This window comes from Chinchilla lanigera, unplaced genomic scaffold, assembly GCF_000276665.1.
Source record: "Chinchilla lanigera isolate Chin_1 unplaced genomic scaffold, ChiLan1.0 scaffold00073, whole genome shotgun sequence".
Lineage (NCBI taxonomy): Eukaryota > Metazoa > Chordata > Mammalia > Rodentia > Chinchillidae > Chinchilla > Chinchilla lanigera.
In genome coordinates, this window is record NW_004955474.1 from 1,065,460 (window position 1) to 1,090,263 (window position 24,804).

At 49.1% G+C, this 24,804-nt stretch overlaps 1 protein-coding gene across 1 annotated transcript in view; it reads left to right on the forward strand.

Annotated features, from left to right (window-relative positions):
• The first annotated feature begins 298 nt into the window (after positions 1 to 298).
• Parm1 (prostate androgen-regulated mucin-like protein 1) overlaps positions 299 to 24,804 on the forward strand; it is a 78,703-nt gene continuing 54,197 nt past the window's right edge. Inside the window, exon 1 of the mRNA XM_005401315.2 lies at positions 299 to 1,813. Coding sequence (XP_005401372.1) covers positions 1,771 to 1,813 — 43 coding nt within the window. The 5' untranslated portion in view covers positions 299 to 1,770. The remainder of the gene's footprint in view (positions 1,814 to 24,804) is intronic.

Genomic DNA, 24,804 nt, shown 5'->3' on the forward strand with positions numbered 1-24,804 from the left:
AAGGTGGAGCCAGCTTTCAGACCCTTTGACATCTCACTGCGGGGACAACTCCAGGGAGGATCCCGGAGCCACAGGAGACTTTGATGATAAACAAACTGCCACTGCCCAAGCCTCTGACTTGTGACAGCAACGTCACCTGCTCTACCCTGGGCGTGACAGTCGCCACACCCCACAGCCTATCAGCAAGCCTGGCACATGGGAAGTGATTACGCATGCTCTGCCTGGATTAGTAAACTGAAACGTTTTAATCAGCAATTAACCTGAATGATTTTAATGAAACACATTATTTCCGCTCTGAAATCTTAGATTTTCTAACTGATTAGAATGGGGGGCTCGCCACCCTTTGTGTACCCAGCAATCATCCTTGCTACCAAAGCTACAGCCGCACATGTCCTGCATTCCACCGGGACCCCTTTAAAGTGCTGTCGAGCTTGAGTGGAGTTAATTGTCTGTGAAGTGGTCTTCAAAAGTCTTTACTTCCGCCATAGCCGACGCGTCCCTAAGGCCCCGGCGGACTACACCAGGAACCACAAGGAGAAGGGGGTCGAAATCACAGGAGAACGAGTTTAAGGAACTGCAAATGCAGTTCCTTTTAAAAGAAAGGGGTGGGCCCTGGCCCTCGGGACCCCCTGGTCCTTGCTGTAACAAGAGTCACTTCGAGAAATGAAAGCAAAGCAGAGCCCCAGGTAGATGAGAAAGCAGGTAGGAAGGAAGGTGATCCCCAGGGACCGCCGCACTTCATCCTCCTCCAGTGCAGGTTTCCTAGGGGACACTGGGGCTCCTGCTCACCCCAAACAGAGGGGCTTGCCGCCTCCACTGGGACTGAGGACTCAAGAAGTCCCAAGTGCAGGGCAGCAAGTAAGCAAAGGTCCTTCTGATGGTGGCTTCGGACTCTGCCTTTGTTTTAGTGAGGCTGGAGCGGCAGGGCGAGCCGCGTGGCAGGCGTCTGGTCACCGGCCCCTGGATGTGCGCCCTCGGACAGGACGAACGCGTGAGCCTCTCCGCGCACCCAGGGTCGTGCCCTGAAGACGTGGACACCTGTGCCCGCCTCAGGGTCGCTGTGGGAAGTGGAAGGCGCGGGGAGCACCCGCACAGCGCCTAGGGCAGCACACAGCAGTCGCCTCGGAGAAGTCAGCCTGTGTCACCTTGGGCCTCGCACCGACTCCTGTCACCAGCTCTTCGCCTTGGAGCGCGTGATTTGTTTTCTCTGTGTCTCATCTTCTCGAGGGTTTCGTGTCCTGCGACGTTGTCAGGAGCCGCTGCACGCACCCTGCCAGGTGCAGCCAGGACGGCGCAGCCCGGCCCCGCTGGGGAGGTCTCCGCACAGCACGGGGGTCCGCGGGGCTGGCGTCCCGGCCTCGGAGCGCAGGAGGCGCTGCTGTCCAGTGCCCTAGTCAGGCTGCCGTCGCCCGTGGGGGGCACCGAGACGCCCGGGAGACGAAGCTCTGCTCCCCCGCAGACCCTCCGCTCCCAGCTCTCCTGCCTCGGCTTCCAGCCGGTCTCCACCGCGGACTGTCCAGCAGAGGCCGCCCTGGGCCGGGCTCCTGGGGCCTGAGCGCGGCAGGAGGGAGGGAGGGACGACGGGTGGGGGCGGCCCAGTCCCCACGCCCAGCCGGGTGGGAGGGGTTTGGCGGCGGCGGCTCTGGCTCCGCGGCTGGGATGGAGCAGGAGTGCGCCCGGCGCGGGAGCTCACGCTGCTGACTGCGCCAGCCTTGCTTGTCTTCCCCGTCTCGCCGCCCGCAGCCCGCGCCGCCCGCCCGCTCCAGGACCATGGGCGACCGGGCGCTCGTCCTCCTGTGCTTCCTCGTGGCAGGTACGCGCCGTCCTCGGGGCGCAGGCGGGGCGGCGGTCCTGAGGGTGCTCGCGGTGTGGACCCCCGATCCGGCCGGGTCCGGTCCGACCCGGGTGCGGTGAGCGCGCCCGCAGCTAGACCCGGGGAGGGTGCGCGGCCCTGGTGCTCCTGACTCTCGGAGGACCCGGTGGCGGGGTCCTTGCTGCTTCCGCCTGTGCCCGCGTAGACGCGGCTAGTTGGGATCCGCGGGCCACACCGCGGTCCTCACCGGGCGGCAGGGGCGGGCGCAGGGTCCAACGCCAGGAGGCTGAGTCAGGCTTGGCCGCCGCCCGGAGGCTACTCGGGCGCCCCGGGCCCTGGGTCTCTGTGCGTCCGTGCTCCGCGCGGGGTGACGAGGCAGGACGGTCGCCGCGCGGGTCAGGCTGTGCGCTCCGAGTGCCGGCTTCTGGGCTGTGTCCCCGCGGTCGGTGACAGCGAGGTCCTCACCTCGGACAGGAGTCCTCAGGGTTCCAGGATCTCGGGACTCGCTGGGCAGGGCGCAGGGCTCTGTGCGCCTCTCGGGTCCGGAGCCTGCCTTTCTTCCTTGCTTGCTTATTCCTGTGTTATTTTGAACAGCCCGGCAGCTGGCAAAGCCGGATTAACCCTGACAGGCACTACTGTGGCTTTTTCCCCTGGAGCGGCCCGGGTTTTGTCTGTGATTTTGTGTCCGCGCGGTCTTAGCGTGGAGAGGAGGAGCACGGTCCCCTCGGCCTCTGTGGGATCCCGGCCCCTCGGCTCACAACCACCCTCAGGGACCTGGCGGCCCTCTGTCCCTTCCCCGCCTGGCCGCGGCTGCGTCCCCAGAGGCCATGAAGCCGGCCCAGGACCGCCCTGCTTTCCTCCAAAGTTCGCCCCCCAAAATCTCTAGGCCGCTGTGTCTTGCAGAGCTGTTTGCAGTAAATCGTCGGCCAAATAACTAAGGAGCATAAATGCCTGGTGAGAGTCTCTGCGTCTGGAGGAGCGGGTTTTCAGATCTAAAAGACTGCTTTTCTGGAAAAGTGGCTGGGTTGGTGAAGGAGCAGTGTGACAGGCACAGGAGTCTCTGGCTGTGCTGCGCTCCAGCCAGGCCCAAGAGGATACTTTTCTCCTCTGCTTTCCCTCCAGCTTCAGAGGCTTCAATTTTTAAATTATATCATCATCGTCGTCAGCCTTGTCATCACGGTAAAACCGTTGAAGTGAGGCTTTCTTGCGCCAGGAACAAGTTTGAAGGGCAGGGGCTTTCCAGGGGGTGGGGGGTACCAGTACTGAGACCAGACCGGAGCGCGCTGTACTACTAGGCTGTATCTCCAGCCCTTCTTACTTTTTATTTTGAGACAGGATCTCACCAAGTTGCCCAGGCTGGCCCTGAGCTTGTGATCTTCCTGCCTCAGCCTCCTCCTGTGTAGCTGGGATTACAGGTGCATCACCGTGCCCAGCCAGAGGCCTGGTTACTAGCTTCGCAAATCCACGCAATGTACGCCGAGCCTTTCCTCCAGGAGGCAGAGAGGGCACTTGGCCATAAGTACATAGTCAGCAGTGCAGCCCAGGAGGTCTCCATGTGTATCTTCTTGTGTCTTAAAAGGAGGGAAACAGGAAGTCTGGAGGCTGGTTCTGCTGGGACACCAGCACCTTTCTGCTAACAACTCTTCTGCAAGCCTGAAGCTCCCGGGTTCAGCCCTGGAGCGGTGCAGAGAGAGCAAGCCGTGCTGCAACGTTGCCTTCGGCTTTAGCAGCTCCGCTTTTTAGGGCTTTAGGGCTGCTTCTCCTTCACTCCCTTCCCGCCGTGGCCGGTGGCTGATGCTCTGTGGCCCCGTTTATTCACAGCTCTCTCACCGAGAGATCTAAGGGACAGTGAAACTTTCAAAGGCCTCTTTGCAACACCGGAGAGGACAAAGGAGAAACACTTTATGGGGAGGGAGGGACAAACCCGGGTTCCTGCTGCTCCTGCCCATCTGCCCTGGTCCCCTGCAGGAAGATTGTGGCCACCCCACTGCCAGACACTCTGTGTCTTCTTGTCCCCGGGCGAGCGGGTAAGGACCCCAGCCTGCCGCCCTGTGACTTCTCAGTAACCTCTTGATGGCCTTGTCCTTCCTACACATTTTCAGCTGTCTGTGTGTTACAGGTCCTGATGTGTGTCTGCTCAATAGGCTTTTCCCAAATCTATTAACATAAAGCAGAAGTGCGCACATTTTCACAGGAACAGCAGGGGGGTCTGTGGCTTGCTGGGGTGGTAGGGTTACAGGCCTTCCTTTGGGCTGAGATCTGCGGCCAGAGGCAGAGACAGGACACTTCCTCATGTGACACATGACCTGAAAGGTGGCCTCTCTTCCTTGTTATCTGATGTGCGGACAGAGGCAGGGCTTTCAGGTGGTGAGCCGCAGATTCTTCCTGCAGCTGGATCACCGACAGGCTTTGCTACACACAAATCCTGTTGTTTAGGGCCAGCACCTTTTCACTCTATGTGTTCTTATCTTCAGACTGGATGGGAATAAAGCAACGCAAAGCTTTGGCAACTGTCAAAGGATGGACTGTACCTACGAGGAAACAGTGCCAGGAAGGTAGTCAATTCGCCCAGTAAGCATTACCTAGCCAATATCCTCACTGATAAAGCTGATTATATTCTGCACTGTCCAGAAGCGCAGTTTAATTATACAGTTCCCTTTGGATGGTGTAAAACAAAGATCTTCTCTAATGTTTTGCTGCAACTCTTCCTGCAAAACCAATGAGCAAATTAAGAAAACATTCAGCCAACCCTACCAAATAACTAATTTTGGACAGTAGTTCAAAACATGCTCAGTAACAAAGAGAAGTGGGCCGAGGATATAGCTCAGTGGCACAGTACCTACCTGGCAAGTGCAAGGTCATGAGTTCGATTCCCAGTACCAAAAAAAAAAAAAAAAAAAAAAAAACTTAAAAGAGAAATAACATCTCACCAAGGGCTTCATTTCTTCTATGGGGAATTTTACAAACTGGAGTGTTTTAAAATTCTCAGTCCACTAAGCCTTAAAGGGTCTGTGCCCACAGCCACAATACTTTGGATAATTCCAATCAAACAACTTGGGTAAAGATGGGTCATTTTGTCTGAAAGTTCTAGAAAGGCACTTTCCAGAATGCTGAATCATAAATAATGCCCAGATCTTTGACTGAACTGCAACCTTTAAACCTGGTCTAATCGTGCTTGTGTTTTTGTGTGGGAAATACTGGTCCAGTATTTACACTGTTTAAAGAGACTTTTTTTAGGGTACAACACCTACTGAAAATGGTGGACAGCAACATTTCTTAAATATTTTCAACAGGAGTTGGCTGTCTTATCACCTAAAGTCTGCAGTGAAGGAAAGGAGTACTGCACTAGTGATTACAACTGTATACTTCCTTTCCCAAGGATCTGTCCCTGAAACAGAGCATGTTAGCATAAGAACAAGTATGTGCTTGGTTCATAAGCTATCAAGGCTATCAAGTGAAGGAGATCCTTGGAAATGTTAAGGTTTCAACTACCTGATAACACTCGTGTGTGTAGGTAGTTCAGAACATTTCTCATTTTAATTATATCGTAAATTATTTAAATGTCTGATTAATGTAACAGCCTAGCTTCTGATGTGTGGATACGTAAGTGCTCATCGTGATATCAGCATACCATTCTCTCACCTGTTTAACACTGTTTTACACTTGGAAGCCATTGCCATTTCATTAGTGCCAGGAATGATTAAAACAAAAGAGACAGTTACAGAAATCTTCCCATTCATACCTTCCTTTGATGCAGGGTGGCATTCTATCAATGAAAATTACACTATTTTAATTTTCCTTTGCTTAGTATTGCCAGATTTGGCAAATAAAAATCTGGCTTGTCCTGCTGGGTATGGTGACACATACCTATAATCCCAGCACAGGAAGGAAGGCCGAGGCAGGAGGATTCCTGCAAGTTCAAAGCCAGCCTGAACTGCATAGCAAAACCATATCTCAAACACACACACACACACACACACCAGGTCATCCAGTAAAATTTGAATTTCAAGTACACAGCAATTCTAAGTTTGTCCCCTGTAAAGTGAAAGTCAAATCCCTCTAACTGTTCTATATTTTTTCTGGCAGCCAGACTTAGTCTTTCATCTGCAGCTCATCTGTGTAGTCAATGGGTTTAACGTAAGATGAGCTTTATTTGGAACCTTAGTTCAGGCGGCTGTAGCCGCCCTCCACCACTCCATTCAAAATGATCTGTCCATGAGGAAACATGGAGATTTTAGAGCCGCTGTCTGGGTAACCAACAGCGTGGGTTAGGACTAAGGGACGACTTTCACTGCTGCCGTGAAACCTGTGCATTCTGATTGCATATCCATTAGCTGTGCATTGCTGTGTGCATCTCTGAACAGTTGTTGAGATTTCTGTGACCTCTCTCACCTACATTAAAGAGCCACTTTTGACTCTTCCTTTAAAAAAATGTGTGTTTCTTAGGGTAGCAATGTTAAAAACAGTTAAGACAGCTAGAACTAGAGACCTCGTGGCTGGTAGCTGAGTACCTTTGGGTTTCTGTGCTGCTTTTTGTGCCAGGATCTTATGACATCTTACAAACACTAATTGGGTAAGTTTTATATAATTCCTGCTGCATAGGTTTATGAATGTCACTTAAAAGCTGTGCATATACAAAATTGAAAGCAACATATTAGACAGAAGTTTAAGTAAGATGCTAAAAAAATCTTTTAAGCAATTTAACTGTGGTGGATATGGGGGCCCTCATCCCTAAGGAAAAAAATCTGTGAATAGCTGATTGTGAAGTGGGGGAAATAGTGGCAAATTACTAGACGTGATATTTAGAAAACATTGCCTATTCGATACAAAAGGTGAACAGTAGCATACATCTTGTATGATATGTCTTCCACTTACACTGGAGTGTATCATGCTATCTTCCACTTACATTGCAGATTCTGACACCTGATTTTCTTTTCTGTAAACAAGGAAGTAAGGACTTGAAACTTGAGTGCAGGTGTTGAATAGGACAGGAATTTGAGGATGGAGGGTTCTGTTTATTTATTTATTGCCCATGGTTGTGAACCTAGAGCTACCACTCAGCCTTACCACTGGTGAGATGTTGTGTGTCTTTAGCATGAATAAAAGATATGCTATGGTTTACGTTGTGACATTCTTACCAGCTTTGTAAGAAGCACACCCTCCCCGTGGAGAGAGTTTATTTAACTCCCCATGAAGAGAGTTGTATTTATAATGGACCTTTCTGCTGCGGGCTGCCTCTTAGAAAATGTTTGCGGGTCACTGGACAGGCGTTTATGACCTGTTTTAGTCCATGTGGCTGCTCTAGCAGCCCGGCTCTGTAAACTGGATTCCCTTCAGCAGCAAGCATGTGCTTGTCAGCATGCTGGAGGCTGGGACATGCAAGATCAGGTGCAGATTCTTCATCTGAGGGCTGCTCACTCCCTAGTTCACAGGTGGCGCCTGGGCAGTGTGACCACACTGGTCAGGAAGACAAGGCTGACCTCCCACTTCCTTCATGAAAGCTTCATAACCAGTGTGGTGGATTGACAACTGGTAGTAAACTTGAAACACCAGGATGAACTGAACCAGCATGGTGCTGGGTGTGAAGGGTCCACCTGAGGATTGTTGCCAGCAGCATAGGAAGCAGAGCTGGAGAAGAAGAGAAGCTGTTGGGAGCTGTTGGTTTTCCTGGGGCTGCTGCTGGTTCTCTTGGAGGACCTTGTCATGCTGACTTTCCTGATGAAATGGACTGTTCTCATCATCAAAGGAGCTCAGCACCTTGTTGTTGCTGGGATAGGTTGCAGTTCATTTGGGAGAAGCTCTGGCCCTTACTTTGAGCATCGCTTCCTGGCTCTGGAGGGGAAGATGGTGCACTGTTCAATGTTCTGGAGAAGTTTGTTGCAGGCGCTAGCTTTCCTGATATAGATTCAGCTATTTTCATCATTGGAGGAGCTCAGGACCTCACTATTGTGGAGGACAGCTGTGGTACTTTTCGGGGGAGCTCTGGTTCTTACTTTGAGCGTCACTTCCTGACCCCACTGCAGATCCCTCAGCCTCCTAGCACAGATCCTGTATTCCACTGGCACAGATTTTCTAGCTTCCATCACTGACCTTAAGGCCTTGTTATTGCAGCTCCTTGAAACAGGCTTGCATGAGACATTGTTGTGAATTCTTGGTCTCCAGTTGTACTCGTGGGGGGAAATGTTATGGGCTCCAGGTCTTCAGCTAGACTCATGCAGGACATTCCCATGAGATCCAGGCCCTCAGCTGGATTCTTGGGGTCTTGAGTGTGTGGACAGATTTCCTGCACTCTCTTCACATGTGACTATTTGGGTGACTATTATAAAACAATCTTATAAACTATGTGTCTTATAAACTATATTGTTTCCCTTGCAAATTCCCAAATGACGATATAATTGGTACCAAGAGTGGGGTTGTTGCTGTGACTATACATGTGTTTCAAGAGCCTTTGGGAATGGCTTGTGGGAAGAGTTTGGAAAGGATTGGGGATGTCACCTGAAAGAGTACAGCTGGAATGCCTTTGCTGGTTCTGTATGGGAGATTCTGGTCAGAGCTCAGAAGACCAGCAGGCTGATAGAAATCTTGCTGGTAAAGACCAGGCTCGGGAGGTTTCTGCTAGGAAGAAAGACTGCATTGGCTCTCAGACTCCAGATGATGTGTGTTACAGCTTAGCAAAAAGTTTGTCTGCATTTTGCTGTGTCCAGAGATTTTGCCTGAGACTAAGATGAAGGGCAGTGAACTAATTAATTTGGCAGAAGAAATTTCAAGGCAGTAGAATGTTCAGGTGGTGGCATGGCTATTGTTGGGGGCTTTTAGCTAGATTGATATTGCAATTCAAGAGAAAAGAGCCCAGCAGAATGATTTAAAATGTTGTGAGTTTGGCCAGAAAGGAAGTTCCAGTAAAGCTGTGGACTGCAAAGACAGAACTGAGGAAATCTCAATTGCTGAGAAGGAACAGGCAAACATAAAAGATGGCCTGAAAGCATCAAAAGAAGCAGCAAGTCTCCACCCTTTGCAGTCTCAAAACTGCAAAAGTGAACAACTTTGCTTTGAGGAGAAACCTGCAGAGCTCTATGTTCTAGGATAGTGGCAGCCACACCAGGTTCCAGAGTGGCAGCAACATAGAGAATTTGCTCCTCAGAATTAGGTTCAGAATGTTCAGCAATCCATGCACTTAACCCCTACAGCCAAGAGAGAAGAAGGCCTGGCTACTGCTCCTGATGGCAGTGGACCTTGGCATCATCCACGTGGCACTGTTTTTAGGTTTATGCAGAATGGAAGAGTTCTCAGGTTAAAAAGGCTTCCACCCAGATTTTAGAAGAAGGCCTGGGGGTCTAGATAGTGTGCTCCAGAGAGGGCAATATGTGAACCTATGAGGATGAAGCCAAAGGTGCTGTGGAGACCCCAGAAGTTTGGAGAAGCCAGACACGTGGACAGTCTGAGGAAAACTGCAAGGAGGGAGCAGAGCAGGCCTAAGAGAGATGCCCTGAGAGCTACAAGCACCAGAAGTGCCACAGAGGCAGAGCCACACAAGCCCTTTGAAACACAACTTACAACAAATTGCTTCAGATGTTCCACATGGAACTATAGGATTTAATGTCTACCCTGCTGGATTTTGGACTTGCTTTGGTCCCAATGCTTTGTAACCCCCTGTTTGTACCTTTTGGAATAATGCTATTTATCTTGTGCCATTGAATGTTGGAAGTGTTTAACTTTTCATTTGAAGAGGGGCTCACAGCTAAGAGTTTGCCTTACATCCCAGAGAAGACTTGGAACTTAGACTTTTCAGCGGTGCTGAAACTGTTAGGACTTTGGCAACTCTTAGAGATGGCCTAAAATGCCTTCTGCATAAAGAAATGTGCATGAGTGTTTGTGGGGTGAGGGGCAGAATGTTACGGTTTGGGTCTAGATGTCCCCGCAAAGCCTCATGCAGTCATGGCTTCTAGAGTTTTTGATTGATCCATGGTCCCATGCTGGGATTACAGATGTGAGTTCTACACTTGCCCTGGGGCGGGTAAGCTGCATACAATATAAAGGAGGGAAAGAGGCTTGTTCTTCCCCCTTTTAGCTCTTGCTGCTTTTGCTGTCTTCTGCCACCATGACCTCTTGTGCTCTGCTGTGCTGCTCTGCCTTGGCGCCAGCTGATTACTCATTCAAACCTCCACAAACTGCGAGCTAAATAAACCTTTCCTTCTTTAATTTTGGGTGTCGAGTATTTTTGTCTCAGCAATGAGAGAAAAATAACTAAGAAAACCGGTCACCTCCCAGAGGGCCCAGGGTTCATAGCACCACCTTGGAAGTTGGGATTTTAACATCTAAAATTTGGGGGCATGAAAACATTGAAACCATGGCGTGACCTCCCAGATAGATGGGAGCAGATAGAATTATGCTGGTGTTGAACATATGTGTGACTATAAAGCTCCCCACAATGTAGGACTCTTGCTTTGTAGTGGGATTTGACTTTTTCAGAAAGAACAAATGAAAGGATGTTCTTTGTGTGCTGTTTGAAAGTTGCAGCACAACTAGATGATCACAGTCTCCTAGTGAGTTAGCCAATAAGTCAGAAATACAATATGAATGGGCCTCTCTGCCGCTGGTTTATTTGGACTCTAAAGAAATATGATGGGCTAAACACCTCTTTGTGGGCCTGGGAAGGAGGCAAGTTCTTGACAAATCACTGCTGGTCAGGAGAAGTCTTATGTTGATGGACTCTGCCACGTCCGAGGCGGCATCAGAATGCATATGGTCCTCACACTGGACTACGGGTGGGGTGGGGGTGCCCTGGATGCCTGTGGAGGTAACACTAAAGAGGGAGTGCCTGAGGTCCTCCTATTAGGAGGGCTGATCACACATGTCAGCAGCAGGAGAAGGATCATCGACTTGGGAGGGTAAATGATCGTCAGTCACTACATTCTGGGAAATATCACTGGGGAAAGAAGAGAGACACGAGATTCCATGTGGAAACTGAGTTGGATGTGGACAGTCTGGAGGGGCAGTGGCTGCTTGAGAATTTCTGCTTAAGAACAGAAGATTGGCCAGAGAGACAGGGTTGAGTTAAAACAAGAAAATTATCCAACATGCAGATAGAGGGGATGATAAGTAAAATCACCTAGGTATACTAAGGCTCTGGCTGCTGCTAGGATGAAAACTTTTCTCTTCTAGGGGTTGGGCTCAGATTTATCTCCTCTCCTGGGAATAGGAAGCCTTTTTTGTATACCTTTTTAGTTCTAGAAAATGCTGCAAACTGAGCCTTTCTGATGAAGCTGTGTGGTGGCCCCAGGCAGGTAATCAAGGAACCCTCCATGAGGTCAGGGGAGATGGAGATTCAGCAAAGGCCAAGGTCACTTGGCTGCATGGTTTGAATTAACTCCAGAAGTCTGAGTGGCCAGAGTGGCTCAGTTCCAGGTCCTTTCTAGATTGTGCCTTACAGCTGGTCGTGCTATGATCAGACTACCCTACACATGCTCCTGTGAGAAATACAGCCCTGACATTTGTCATGTGAGGATGGCATTGGAGCAAGAAGATGGTGTGGAGTGCCGTCTCCAGAGCCTCATGTCCTCCTTCCAGAGTTAAGATAATGGCTCAAGGGGACACCGTCTCGTCAACACCTGCTAAGCACAGATTCCTGGCCAAGCCTGTCTCCAACTAGGAGAGCAGCAATGCGAGATGTTTGATCTGCCACTGTGTCCCTAGCACAGAGAACAGAGTGGGACGTAAAGGGGGTGCTTAATAAATATTCAGTTAATTTTTAATTGAGCATCTACATGTGCTGAACACTCTCTAAGGTTCTGAAAATACAGTGGTGAGCAAGAGAGACAGAGCTCTACCCTCAGAGAATATCTGTCCTTTGAAGCTGGTGAATTTTAACTTATGGAAGGAAAAACGACAGTTGAGTGTCCAGTATTCAAGTCTGACTCAGTGGGTCCAAACAGAGCTCCTCCACCCTTCTGCAAGGCTTACTCCGCAGCTGTGCTCCCTCAGGGAGCAGCCGCTCCAGTCGCTGGGCTCCTACTGCAAATCCTGGGTCACCCTGCATCCAATCCTTCAAGACAGCCAGCTCACCCAACCCTGAAACACATTCAGAACCCACTCACCTCTGCTGTCCCCACCAAGAGCTGCCTTCTTGTCACGTTCCTCTTGGATCTTCCCGCATGCCTCTCCCTCCTGAGCCTGCTTCCACAGTGCACGCATGGTCCTGGGGGGCCGGTACCGGGGGCCGACTCTGCCCTGCCTTGAGCCCTGTCATGGCGTCTCTAGCACCCAGGGTCAGCATCCTCAGAGAGTGTCTGGGCCTGCATGAAGGGTGCTCTGTTCATCCTTGAGCCCGATCCCCTGCTGTCTCCTTTGCACAACCTGCAGCAGCAGTGGCACCGACTTTCCTAGCATAGCCGTGGCTGATTCCTGCACTGGAAACATTCTCTCTGGGTGGCTCCACAGCCAGCTCCCCACCTGCTGAAAACCTCAGTGTCACTCAGCTTCTGTTACTGTGACAAATACCTGAGATGGTCAGCTTATGAAGAAGAGAGGGTTTCTGGGGCTCACAGCAGTACGAGATCCGGTGACCTGGCTTTAAGCCTGCGCAGGAGGGCCTGGCGGGAGGGCCTGGCGGGAGGGCCTGGCAGAAGAAGCTGTCCTCTTCACAGCCAGTTGCAAAGGACGAAGAGAAGAGAACAGCACTCACGGCAGCTCTGAGGGTGCACCCAGGGGCCCAACACCCTGCCTCCCTTGTGAAGATTCCCACACCTTCCAGTAGGACCAAACTTTCAACACAGGTTCTCTGCAGGACACACTAGACCCAACCTGTGGCGCCTTTGCTGAAATGTCACTTTCTCAGTGAACCCTGCTTTGATCAGCATCCTGGTGCCACAGGGTGCCAACCACCAGCACAGTGCACCCCCTCCCTGCCCTGCGTGGCTTCCTGCTCAGCTTTTCAGCGTGTGCACCCCTCTCCCCTCTCCCTTATGGAAATAAAGGCCCAGGAGGACAGGGACTTGGTCTCTCCTGCTTGTCCTGTCTCTCAGCGATACACCAGGACACCCACTCAGTGACATGGGTGGCACGTAGGGGTACTCAAAGCTTTGTAAAGATAGTTTTGAGGGCTGGCAAAATTAAGACTTCATTCAGATTTTTCCACAGACCACTCAGAAATAACACCTCGACAAACTTCTGCTTACCTCCAGGGACTCCCATCTTGTGTTTTCAAACAGCTTTTATTGAACCAGTAATCAGACCTGTAGTCTTCCCCAAGGGTAGTCTTCGCTGAGGGTTACAAAAACAAACCTTAAAAAAAAAATCAGCTGTTTTTGAGCTATGCTTATACAAAACTTCCTTTTTCCTCCCATGGACATCACTTTAAAATAGCTGAAACTTCTCATACTGTTTGGTTAATTAAGAAGATGTTCCCTTTGAGAGCTCAGCCTGGGAGGGTCAAGACACGTAGATTTGTACGTATTATCGAATTTTGGAATGACTAAAAGTAACCCGGTGATGAAAAGTGCTTTGTGTTTAAAGGAGTCACAAACGGCAATTGCCTAATAAAATTGGAGGGTGTTCAGTCTATTCAGATGCTGAGTGTTGAAAGGGTAAGTTAGTCGCTGATGAGCTCAAGACCACACTGGGGTTCTTGGCCTTGGAGCCCCTGTGCTCTCCCTTCCCTGATGGTTCTGAGATTGGATCCCGTTTCAGTCCAACAGTGGTTAGAAATGATGGCTCTGATTCAAATTGGTGTCCTGAGCCAGGGACCTCCTGCAGGGCTGGCACCCCTGAACCATAATGTCAACAACCCCCAGCTTCACCCAGCAAATGCTCATGATACTTTCTGGCTTGCTCAAAACTGGAATGATTAGTTACTTAGTGGCTGCCAGGAGGAACATGAGCTTTAAAACATAGCAACATACTTGTCTTGTTGTGTCAACTCGAGGAACTTAAAAATAAACCAAAGAAGGGAAAGTTGACAGTTTACTGAAAACACTTGGCTTGCCCACTTCAGAGGTTCATTTGTCCATTCTTTGTTTTTTCCCAGTTTTTGTTATCAGTCCATGTTTGCAGTACACAATGACTATAGCCCTTGCGTGGTAGCGGAGCGTATACATAACACACCTTCATCCTGTTTTTCATCCCCTTCCCCTCCTCTGGTTTCTTGGTCCTCTTCCCATTTGCAAAAAAATCTGTCTCCCCTTTTCCTATTACCTGCCTTTTATTCTGCTCTTTATTTATATTTCAGGCTTCTCATATAAGAGAAACCATTCAATATTTAAACTTGTGTGTCTGATTTATTTCACTTAATATTATGGTGTCAAGGTGCATCCATTTTCCTAAAAATGATTTCATCCTTCTTTATGGCAGAGTAGTCTTTCATCATGTGCTAGGCTGATTAGATGACCTGGCACATATTGGGCATTCATTCAGGGAAAAAGGAAGTAGCAGCCTAGAAGAAGCGGGTGTTACTCACTATGTACCTTCTACAAGAATGGTTACAACATGGTGTAACTGTCCACTTCCCAATATACTGAAAAAGCAAACTACAGAATGAACCAGACATTGCTGTGTGCATGGGTGGAAGCATGTGTGTGTTGTGTGTGTATGTGTAGGTGTGTGAGCATGTGTGTGCACATGTGTGTGCATGTGTGTGGCTGCAGAGAAAGGGTTTGGAAGGCTACAGTTGTGTCTCTAGTAAGTGCGTGTTAGATCAGTTTCGTCTCTCTCTCTCCCAAAGAATTATTTAATAAGACATCATGAATATTTTAAACCCCTCTTTAGCAACAGTTAATGGGGTGATAGCAACTGCGAGATAACTATTTCAATCCTCAAAATCTTGACTCAAGAAATAGTTCTGCCTGAGCCCTTAAAATTTAAATAAGATCTTAGAGAAGCATTTCCTAAGACCAGGCGCTGTATGAATCATTGATCAAGTTCTGTGTCTTGGATAGTATTTTGAGGTGCTCTGAGCCCCTTGAAGGTGTACTATTAGTTTTTTTTCTTTTATTTAATCTCATTGGAATTTATCCCTTATAAGGGCAATTTCATACACATTATTCTAAATTTCTCAAAGTGAAAGTGGCCAATTTAGATATGGAATGAGAAAAATAGCCCTCAGAAGAGTATATAATCTGTTTTTCCTTTGGCAGCCTTCAATTTGCCATCTCATCTTTTCAATCAAGGATCAATAGAATGCAGCTTAGCAGATGCTGGAGGCTCCATTACCAGCCCTCGGGCAGCTGGCAGAGTGCAGTTCAGGAGGGCTCCGGTGTGGCCCAGGCTGAGTCCTTGTTACGAGTGACACTGGACACCTTGCTGGGACATTTATAAAGGTGCAGGCTCACCAGAAATTGCACAGGATGCTGCACGGCTTTCCTCTAACTCCTCAGGTCCCCCCAGCAGTGCTGTTCCTACTTTGCCATCCAGGTCATGGTGTTTAGAAGCTACGCAAGCCCCGCAGAGCACACAGGCAGTAACTGTGCCGGGCCGGGCCCAGGTCTTGCGTCTTACCTCCTCCACCCCGCTGCCCCGAGCGCCCGTGCAGTTGCTCATCTTCTTGTCTTCCACGCCAATTCCCTTCCTCAGCCTCTCCTCCTAAACACTCTAGTTATTAGAGGTGGTCACCGGTGTCTTCTTACGGGCCCGTGTTCCTCCTGCACCGTCTGCTGGCGTCAGCGCCACTGGTCTTGCAGTGTGGAGCCAAGGTCAGCTGCTGGACCCGTGCCCTTCCTCCCAGGAGTGAGCACATGCCTGGCACGTGCTCTAAGAAACGGTCTCAGACACAGTGCCCGAGACCTCATGGTCATTTGGCGGCTGGACAGAGACTGAAATCCCAGTGTACACTTAAGTCCCTGACCTGGGAACTTCAGTGCTTCTCAGCCCTGCCCTTCTCTTCTGGACAGCTGAGAGGCAGAGGCTGTCTGCTCTGTGACAAGTGACACGCTAACCTGGAGGAGCCAGAAGTCACTGCCTATGCCTGGCGTAGAGCCTCAAAGGAACGGTCTGCAGGACAAGCAAACTAGGTCCAGGCCTGTGATACTGTCGGGTCAGAGGCTGCAGCGTGAGGAGCCCTTGGGAGCACAGAACAGCAGGAAGATGCGGAGCACCAAGGGGAAGGGCAAGGCTGTGCAGACCCAGCCAGCCCGCCTGATGCCCGCTCACCCGAGCAATGCAGTGTAAAAGGGAATTGCAATCCCTTTCCAGGTCGGCTTGCTCTGTGGGCCGCTGCTTCTGCTCATCATAGGAAACAAACTGTCACTAGGAGGAGCGCAAGCTTCCCAACCTCCAGCACTGTAGCTCCAGGGCAAACCATAGGCAGGATACCTGTGGGGTCCTCTGGAAGGTGCATCTGTGCTGGGCCTGTGCTCCCCGGAAGAGGGCTGGAGCTGTGCCCGTCTACGTGGGTTTTCCTGCTCCCTGTTGCGATCCACAAGTTAACCTTGGAAAAGCATTGTCTAGACAGAGCTTGGACCCAGCCAGTACCCAGGAATTCGTGATGGCCACTGTGTCCTGTGGAAACAGGGAAGGCTGTCAAGTCAAGGTCTCTCCCTGTGGAGGCCGCTGTCTCCTGCTCAGCAAAATCCACCTCTGCAGTGGGAAAGGAGTGACAGAGAAGAGCAAGGGTGTTGCATTTTCCCTCTGGGCTCTTGTGTCCAGGAAGCACATGCCTCTTCCTTTGAACTCAGGACTCTGGAAATCGGTCTGTATGCTCTGAGACTGGAGCAGTCTTTCCCGGGTGGAAATGGAGAAGTGTGGCTGGAAGTGCCGTCCCTTAGCATTACCCCTACACACTGAACCAGTTGTCCCCTTGAACTATGCCAACCTGCCAAGTGTGGGATAAACACAGATTTGCTGTTGTCTGGGTTTCCCACTGCTGCCATAGTAAATTAACACAGACGTGGATGCCTTAAGACAAAGACTTTATTCACAGTTCTGGGAGCCAGAACTCTGAAATCAGGAACACCCCCAGGTGTTGTCTGGGTGGCAGCCGCATGATTGCAGTTTCTGACCCCAGCTTCCTGTGGTTGTTCACCTCCCTCCGATGCCGTCTATGTCCAGATCCCCTCTGGTGAAGACTCTGGTCAAGCACCTGTTGGGTTAGGGCCACCCCAGTCCAGGGTGACCTCATCCATATTGAACTTGTTTGGCCATATTCCCAAACAAGTTCCTCTTCACCAGACTGGCGGTTGGGACTTCAACACCCCTTTGGGGACACTGTTCAACCCATGGCATTGATATTATTTTTGGCTCTATACCATGTTCATGAAAGCTCCTCACTGATGAAAGGAATCCATAATTTAATTATAAATCTCTTTGACTCAAGAGAGTGGTTGCTACTCCTCTATCCCAGTACTTTTGTTTGTTTACATATTTATTTATTGTTCCTGGTCATGGAAGACAGTTGAGACTGTTTAAATCAGGTGTCTTTCAATCTAGGTACTTGGAAGGAGACATTTCTTCAACTGTGGATCTTCCTGGGCCCTGACCACTAAATAAAAATAGCACTTCGCAGGCATGTGACAAGCAAGAAAAATTATATATACATATATGGAAGCAGGGAACATATGCCCTCACCACCTCCAAGATATCAGATCATTTCCAAGAGTCTCAGTTAATGAGGTTTTCATGTCCCTTCTATAACGCCCCTAGAATGGGTTCTCTAAGCAACAGTCACACTGCTCACCTGCCATCCTGCCAAGTGTGAGAGGCTCCAGATGATTCCAGAGTGTTCTGGCAGGCGGTAGCTTGTATACTGATGTGGATGCCTATGATAAATTTCCAGCAGCATTTTTCCTTAGCTGCCAGGTTCGATGTGCTGCTGATGTTGAGGACAGAGCGCCTGCCATCCAGTCAGGAGCACAGCACAGTGTGGCAGGAGATGGAAACAGCTGCCTGCTTTTTTCTGCTCCCAGCAATGGAAAAATGAAACCTCTCCTCTGTTTACATGGGGGGAGAGCCACCTTCTAAAGAGCATCTTTTGCTTAATTTTGTGTAAAGTATTATGACTATAGAGGTGGGAACACAACAGGTCACAGGAATTTTTCATGGAAAATGCAATAATTGTAACATGCCAGGACAGCAGGTTTCTGTCCACCACTGTGAAAAATGTGTGTGTGTGTGTGTGTGTGTGTGTGTGTGTATATCTGTGTATTTGTAAGTGCTAGGTATATTCCTCTCCTTTATCTGCTTCCTTCCTTACTGAAATCATTCGAAGAATTTTTTTGGCCTTTTTTTATTTTAAAGAGAAAAAAACAATAAAAATGATACAGAATTTCAGAAGAAAATGATAGGAAATTAACAATGGCTATTGTATTGTACATTGTTATCTTCAAAGTAGTTGCTCAGATTACCAGATATAGGCATGCAAAATTGATCAAACAATATAAGCACTTACTGTTTCTTTCAAGGAACTAATAGAAATTAGTAGTACAGTTATTTTAGCTGTCTTCTAAATATATAATTTTTTTGCCTCCCTTCTGTTCTCCTTTCCCCCATCCCAGTTGTTCTTTCCTTTTGAGCAGTTTCTTTCCCTTTCACAATATCTATTGTACCTTTTGGATCTTATTTATGCTTTCAGTTTCTTACACTAGAGAGACAATACGATGTTTACATGTAGAAGTCTTGTTTATTTCACTTATGAGTATCGTCTTGCTATGCAGTTTAGGCTGGCCTTGACTCATTTTGTAGCCGACTGACCTCGAACTTGCAATGATCCTCCTGCCTCATCCTCCCTCCAGAGATTACAGGTGTGCACCACCACACCCACCCAGCTAGAATTTTAAAGGAGGAGATTAAGTAGAATTTGTGGTTTTTTGAAAATTATTATTTCATGTATTCCTACATTTTCTGGAGTAACTAACAGTTACCATCCGTCCCCATATACAAGTAGCATACTTTTTTCTGGGTAAAAGCTATAATTGTGTCCTTCTGATAAGTGCCTGAGATATATGTCCAGTAAACATGGGGATTTATTTGGTTCTGTAACTACTTATTCTATATTCTCATGAAATCATAGCTTTCCTTTGAAGTCACAGTGAAAATCTATATTGAAACTCTCTCCTCTGGAAAAAATATAATTTTACACATAAGAGATTTAATACTTAGAGAATTTGCTTATATAGGTAAGAGCAATAGTCTAAGAGGAGTGAGAGATCTGAAGCCTTTATCGGTGCATGTTATTCTTTAAAGGATGAAAAACAATTGAAGCCTCTGATACTATAAACAAAGCCGCTTGATGAGCACTGCCTTCGTGCTGAGATGAAAAGTTACAAAGCCAGAGAACAGCCTCATTATATTTTTTAAAATCCCGAGGAGAGTCATTGTGTTGCCAAAGCAATGCCGTAAGACAGCCTGAGGCCCAGCATTCGCACTTGGGAGACCAGGAGGAAAGCGCTCCCTAGGCGCTGCAGTTCTTCAGACACAACTCAGATTAAAGGCCCTAATCAGGAAATCTGAGGTTATATAAGGGGTGCCCAGGTCAGCCGGCTCAGGTGTCTGGCTTGGGCCACGTGCTTGGGATGACCCAACTTTTCCACGGAAGATTGCACTTCATGATAATTCTTCTAGAATGAAACAGCTGACAAGAAACATTAACGTTTGAAACGTGATCCCCACCGCCTCTGCCATCTGAGAGTGCCCTGGCCTCTCCAGAGACGGCTGTGTGACCAGGGATGCAGATGAGCCAGCGAGGCCCAGCCCTAAGGGCCCGGTAGGACAGGAAGGGAAGGAGTGAGCATCTTTCATGGCGGCTCCAGGGACTGACCGGGAGGCCCCGGCTCTGCAGAGAGGGCCCTGGTCACTCTGGAGACTTGACGTGGAACCTGACAGGAAGCCTAGGGATGCAGCCTCTGGGCTCTGAGCTCCACATCCACAGAAGACCCTTCTGAAAGTCGGTGGGAGGAAAGGTTCACTGCCCCAGAGACAGCTCAGGCAAGCACAGGCCTTGCACCCTGTGTGAGGGCAGGGGTGCAGGGCAAAGGCTGAGTCCTCCTGGACTCCGCCAGGGTCAGCCAGGATTTCTGGAAAGGGGTCACCGTGCACAAGGTGGCCAGCCTTCTTGGCTCATCCTCGAGGCTGCCCTGGGCGAGGAGCCGCGCTGGCACTGGCGCTTTCTGTGACACTGTGTCTGCTCTTTATAACTTGACCAGCAGCAAAGCATAGATCTGGAAGTGCACCCGTGCTCTTTGCTGAGCACCAATTGCAAGGTTTCCAGCAGCCCATTCTGACCTGGGTTTGATTCCTAACGCCCACGAAACATGCTGCTGCCATCTTGAAATCACAGAGAGCAGTGTGACGGTCTGACCTTGCTGCACTCCCGGGTTCCACCTGCGCATTTTCTCTTCTCCCCTGACGGCCCCTTTGACACCGCTTTCCAAAGACCCTGCCACCCTGCACCTGCGGACGGCAGCTCCCCTGACCGTAACAACAGAGGAGGGCGTGGTCTCAATTTCCAGCTACAGTGGCGACGCTGGCCCCGCTCACCCAGGTTCCTCAATGTGCGAATTATACTGTTTACGCACTTCCTTGATTTTATTTTTATGAAGTTGCATTTTAAAAGCGTCAGACCTAGGTAACACTTGATTTCACAGGAATTTGGCAGAGCATAGCCAGTTAGCTGGGTGCTGTGCAATTCAGGAAACCTGATTACTGGTTACATCAAACGCCATCTGAGAACTTAGGTCTAAGCCACGGTTGATAAAATTCTCCTCTCGGTGTTAGGCAATTTGGCTTTAAAGGAGCGCTGGATTACTTCAATCCGTGCTTTCCTGCTACACCACATCATTTCAAAGCTCAAATCCAGTGTACACGATGAAAATGGCTAAGACATCTGTAAGCTTATTTTGACTTAACAGGGATGACAAATAAAATGTTTAAGTAACTGAATAGTCCAAACAACTGAGCTCACGCTATATAACATGGGCTGCCGATTTTGAAAAATGAAACAGAAATTGTGTTTCAGTCTATGTCTAGCTATTGTGGTAAGCTAATAAACTCCGTCACCATCTGTTCCATCAAAAGATTGAGTGATGATGATTAGTATCTGTTGTTTATGGTCCAAAAGAGATTCTTCACCTGAAGTCTACCAAGACCTGGGTGACCTATCAGGGAGCATCAGGAAGCCCATGGAACGCCTGAAATGGTAGCACACCTGAGCGACTGTGCTTATGTGCACTGCTTTCCTTGGGAGAAGATCCACAGCTTTTATCCAGTAGCTGAGCTCTGTGCCCCCAGTCAGGTGGGCAATGCGGCACTCATTCTGGAACCATTCACTGACTTAGGCTTGGAGAATTCGCGAGGCTCCCGGATGGCCCACTCCCAGCTCAGCCCTGTTTGGGTGTGGCTGCCACATTCAGACCGAGCTTGAGTGGCTACATCCTGGCCTTGTTCACGTTCACCCTGAGAGGTCAGTCTCTGACAGGAAGAGGAGGGGCAAATGGCTTGTGGGCGTGTCCCACAGCATGCCCCTCTGTCCCACATGCGGCCTCCTGGCGGGTGTGCTTCCCAGGGCAGTCTGCCCTCTAGGATCTCATGTAAGTTCCATTTCAACGCACAGAGCTCCCTATACTGGAAGCCACTTAAGTGGACAAAGGTCTCCAAAGTTCAGGCCCCCCCAGAAACACTGATCCTAAAGAAATCAGACTCGTGGCAAGTATGAATTTCAGTTTAAAAAACTTGGAACATTCCGCCCAGAGCCTAGAGTTCTTCAGGCTCCTGCTCTTTTAAATTCTAATAAAGAAAATGCTGTAAAACACCCGTGGTTTCCTCAGAGCTGTCAGGAGCCGCGTGACGCCCCATCCCATGGGCTTGTGACGCCAGTTCAATTCTTCCTGGTAAAGATGAGGAAACATAGACATGGAACCGAGCACCGCAAACAAAGTCACACATTAGGTTCAGGGCCAGAGCCCAGAGCTGTTCTCTGGACTACAAGTTCCCTTTGTTCACGGCACCCTGCTGTCCATTCTGTGCTCCGGGCGTTGGGCACACAGTGGGAGAGTGGCCTGCTTGGTGAGGGGAGGTGTTTGTATGGGCAGGGCTGTCTCCAAAAGAAATCCCCTTGTGAAATAAACAGTATGTTCCCTAGAGTCTAGATCTGAAGAAGTTTTCTAAAAGTACAGAATCTTTCCCCAAACCAAGTAAACAGAGGACACATGTACCCACCGCCAGCAAGAAAACCACTGTAAAAAAAGGTCTTCCTTGTAGCCAGCAACCTTTAAACAATTTTTTTTTGTAGGCTTGTTTTTTTTTTCTTTCTTTCCAGAAGAAAACACAACCTGATTCCAAACATGGTTGGCAAGGAAGATTTAGGGCTGGAAAGGCCATTGGTGCTCCCTATGTCACTGGCCTTTTGCATAATCCATAGCAACCTAATTACAGTAATTCTATCACTTTTTGTGGGTTTTAAACACTTTTCCTAATCAGGTCTGTGATATGAAGTCGCTGGCAGAGATGTTTTTATGGTCAGCTACACTGAAATCACATTGGAATGCTGGGAAAGGCACGATGTACGTACCCTGAGTTTTGACTTCTGAGAGGTTTGCATCTGGGCGTAGAGACAGGCGGTCACAGGAGTGCGTGCAAACAGCCCAGGCATCGGGTTGTGCATGGGCACAGGTGAAGGCGCCTCGGCCAAGTCCAAAGCACAGACTTGCAGGTGGGGGCCCGGGACCCTCTCCTCAGCTCCGGCTCCAGCTCCACCTAGAAACAGACAAGACAAGGCGAACTCAGGTTTATTACAGTTAGCAAGGCGCCAGCAGTTCTATGAGGCACTTGACAAACATTTGCATGTTTGCCTCTGCAACTGCCCTGCAAGGCTGGTGCTTTCGATCTCTATTTCCGGACAAGAAAACAGGTTTAATGAGGCTCAGTCCTTTGCCCAAAGCTGTGACCTAACGCAGCGGGTTTGCCTGTGGGTGAATACTCATTAGCAAAGCCCAGGAGAGAAAAGTGAAGGTGCGTTTATTGATTGCAGAGGAAACGCAAGTGCTAGGGATGACCCTGAGCAGTGTCTCCTGGAGCAAAGAACTCCAGAGACCGTAACAAGTGACTCTGCACACTCATGCTGGGAGATGGCACCGAAGGCGGAGGTGGGCACACTCCTGCACACACTCAGTTCTGGGTTCTGAGCTGTTTGCATGGCACAGCCAGCACTGCCGGGTGGGAACACCTCAGGCAGAGAAGAGAGCATAAAGGAGATTAAAATCAGCAAGTGTACCCAGCTTGGCATGACTTAGTGGCTTTGCCTAGCTCCCTGTGGCTGGCTCTGGAGGGCCTCATCTGTAACAGACAGGCTGCTGAGAAACAGAACGCCCTGGGTTCAAACCCTGTACTGAGAAATTACAAAAAAAAAGCAACGTGAAGAAATGTTCATAGTTGTTGGCGAAGGAAGCAGCCTTCCTGGTCTCCCTGGACAAACATGGAGCTTGCTAGCTCTAATCCCAGCCGCTTGAGAGGCTGAGGCAGGAGGACCACAAGTTTGCTCCCAACCTGGGCAATTTAGCAACTTAGTGAGACCATGACTCAAAATATGAAAATCAGCTTACTTATTTATTTCTATGTGTACTTGTTTATTTTAAGAAAAGTACTGGAGATGTAACTCAAAGAGAGGGCCTGAGTTCAGTTCCCCAATATTACAACTTCCTACTATGGTAGAAGGACCCTAGTACCACAGAAAGAAAGAGACACACACACACACACACACACACAGAGAGAGAGAGAGAGAGAGAGAGAGAGAGAGAAGAGGAGAGAGAGAAAAAAAAAGAAAAAGACACAGAGGGGGAGAAAAAAGAGGAGAGAGAGAGACACAGAGAAAAAAAAAAAAAAAAAGAAAAAAAAAAAAAAAAAAAAAAAAAAAAAAAAAAAAAAAAAAAGAAAGAAAAAAAAAAAAAAAAAAAAAAAAAAAAAAAAAAAAAAAAAAAAAAAAAGAAAAGAAAGAGAAAAAGAAAGGAAGAAAGAAAAACAAAAAGAGAGAGAAAGAAAGGAAAGGAGGGAGGAGAAACCGGCCTGCCCAGCAGCTCACAAAGCCCCAGAGCTGGGGCACCTGAACCCACACTCAGGTCTCTTCACCGTCAAGCCCATGCTCCTACTCGGTGCTGCTTGTGGGGTGTCCTGTCTCCACCCGTAACAAGAGATCGCCAGGCCTGGTGGATTGCGGGGGGTGGTTTGCCCAAAGCAACCCCGACACACAAGCCCTTCAGTAAACGGGGTCTCTCTACCTACACTCGCGCTGGTAACACCTCTGAGTTTGCTCTTTGATTTGTTTGCTGAGTTAATTGATTAGTTTTTGCTTTTTAAGATTTGAGCCTGCCTCAGCTTTTTCTAGAACGCAGAAGCACAAGGATGTCTCAAAATAGAGGAGCCTGTACGACTTTGAGGACAGGGACAGCTGGAGCAACTAACACACTGTTCTTTCCCTTTTGCCTGGATGAGAGCTATCAGGAGGCGGAGGACAGGGAAGGGGTGCGGTCCCCGCCCTGGGAGAACGCCTGGGACCAGGTATCTTTTTACCTGAGGGTGGCCTTTTGAACAGCTTGAATATCCCTTCACTAAGCCTCTGTGGGTGCTGTTGTGGGAGTGGTGGAAGCAAGACTTCACCAGCTGTGCCCCAGTGCCCTGTGCTGGCCTCTGCCCCTGGAGGCAGGTAGCCCAGGGTGCTACCCACACCCGCTGCAAGGTGGAAGAGACAGAGTGGCGGAATGGAGTTTTCAAGAAAAGATCCAACAATATGCTATCTATAGGAGACACTTTAGATTTCGAGATCCAGTTAGGTTGAATATGAAAATATAGAAAAAGATATTCCATGCAGAAGGGTAGCAGAGGAGTGGACCATGACAAGGTGGATTTACAGAAGTCAGTCACCCAAAAGACGAACACTAGGCAACTCTACATCATGAGGTGTGTGGGTGATGAGGTTCGGAGAGAGAACACAGCGTGGTCCATGCCAGGGGCTGGAGAGAGGGAATGGGGACGGAGTCTCCACTTTGCAGAGTGAAGCAGAGCTAGAAAAGGTGGCGGTG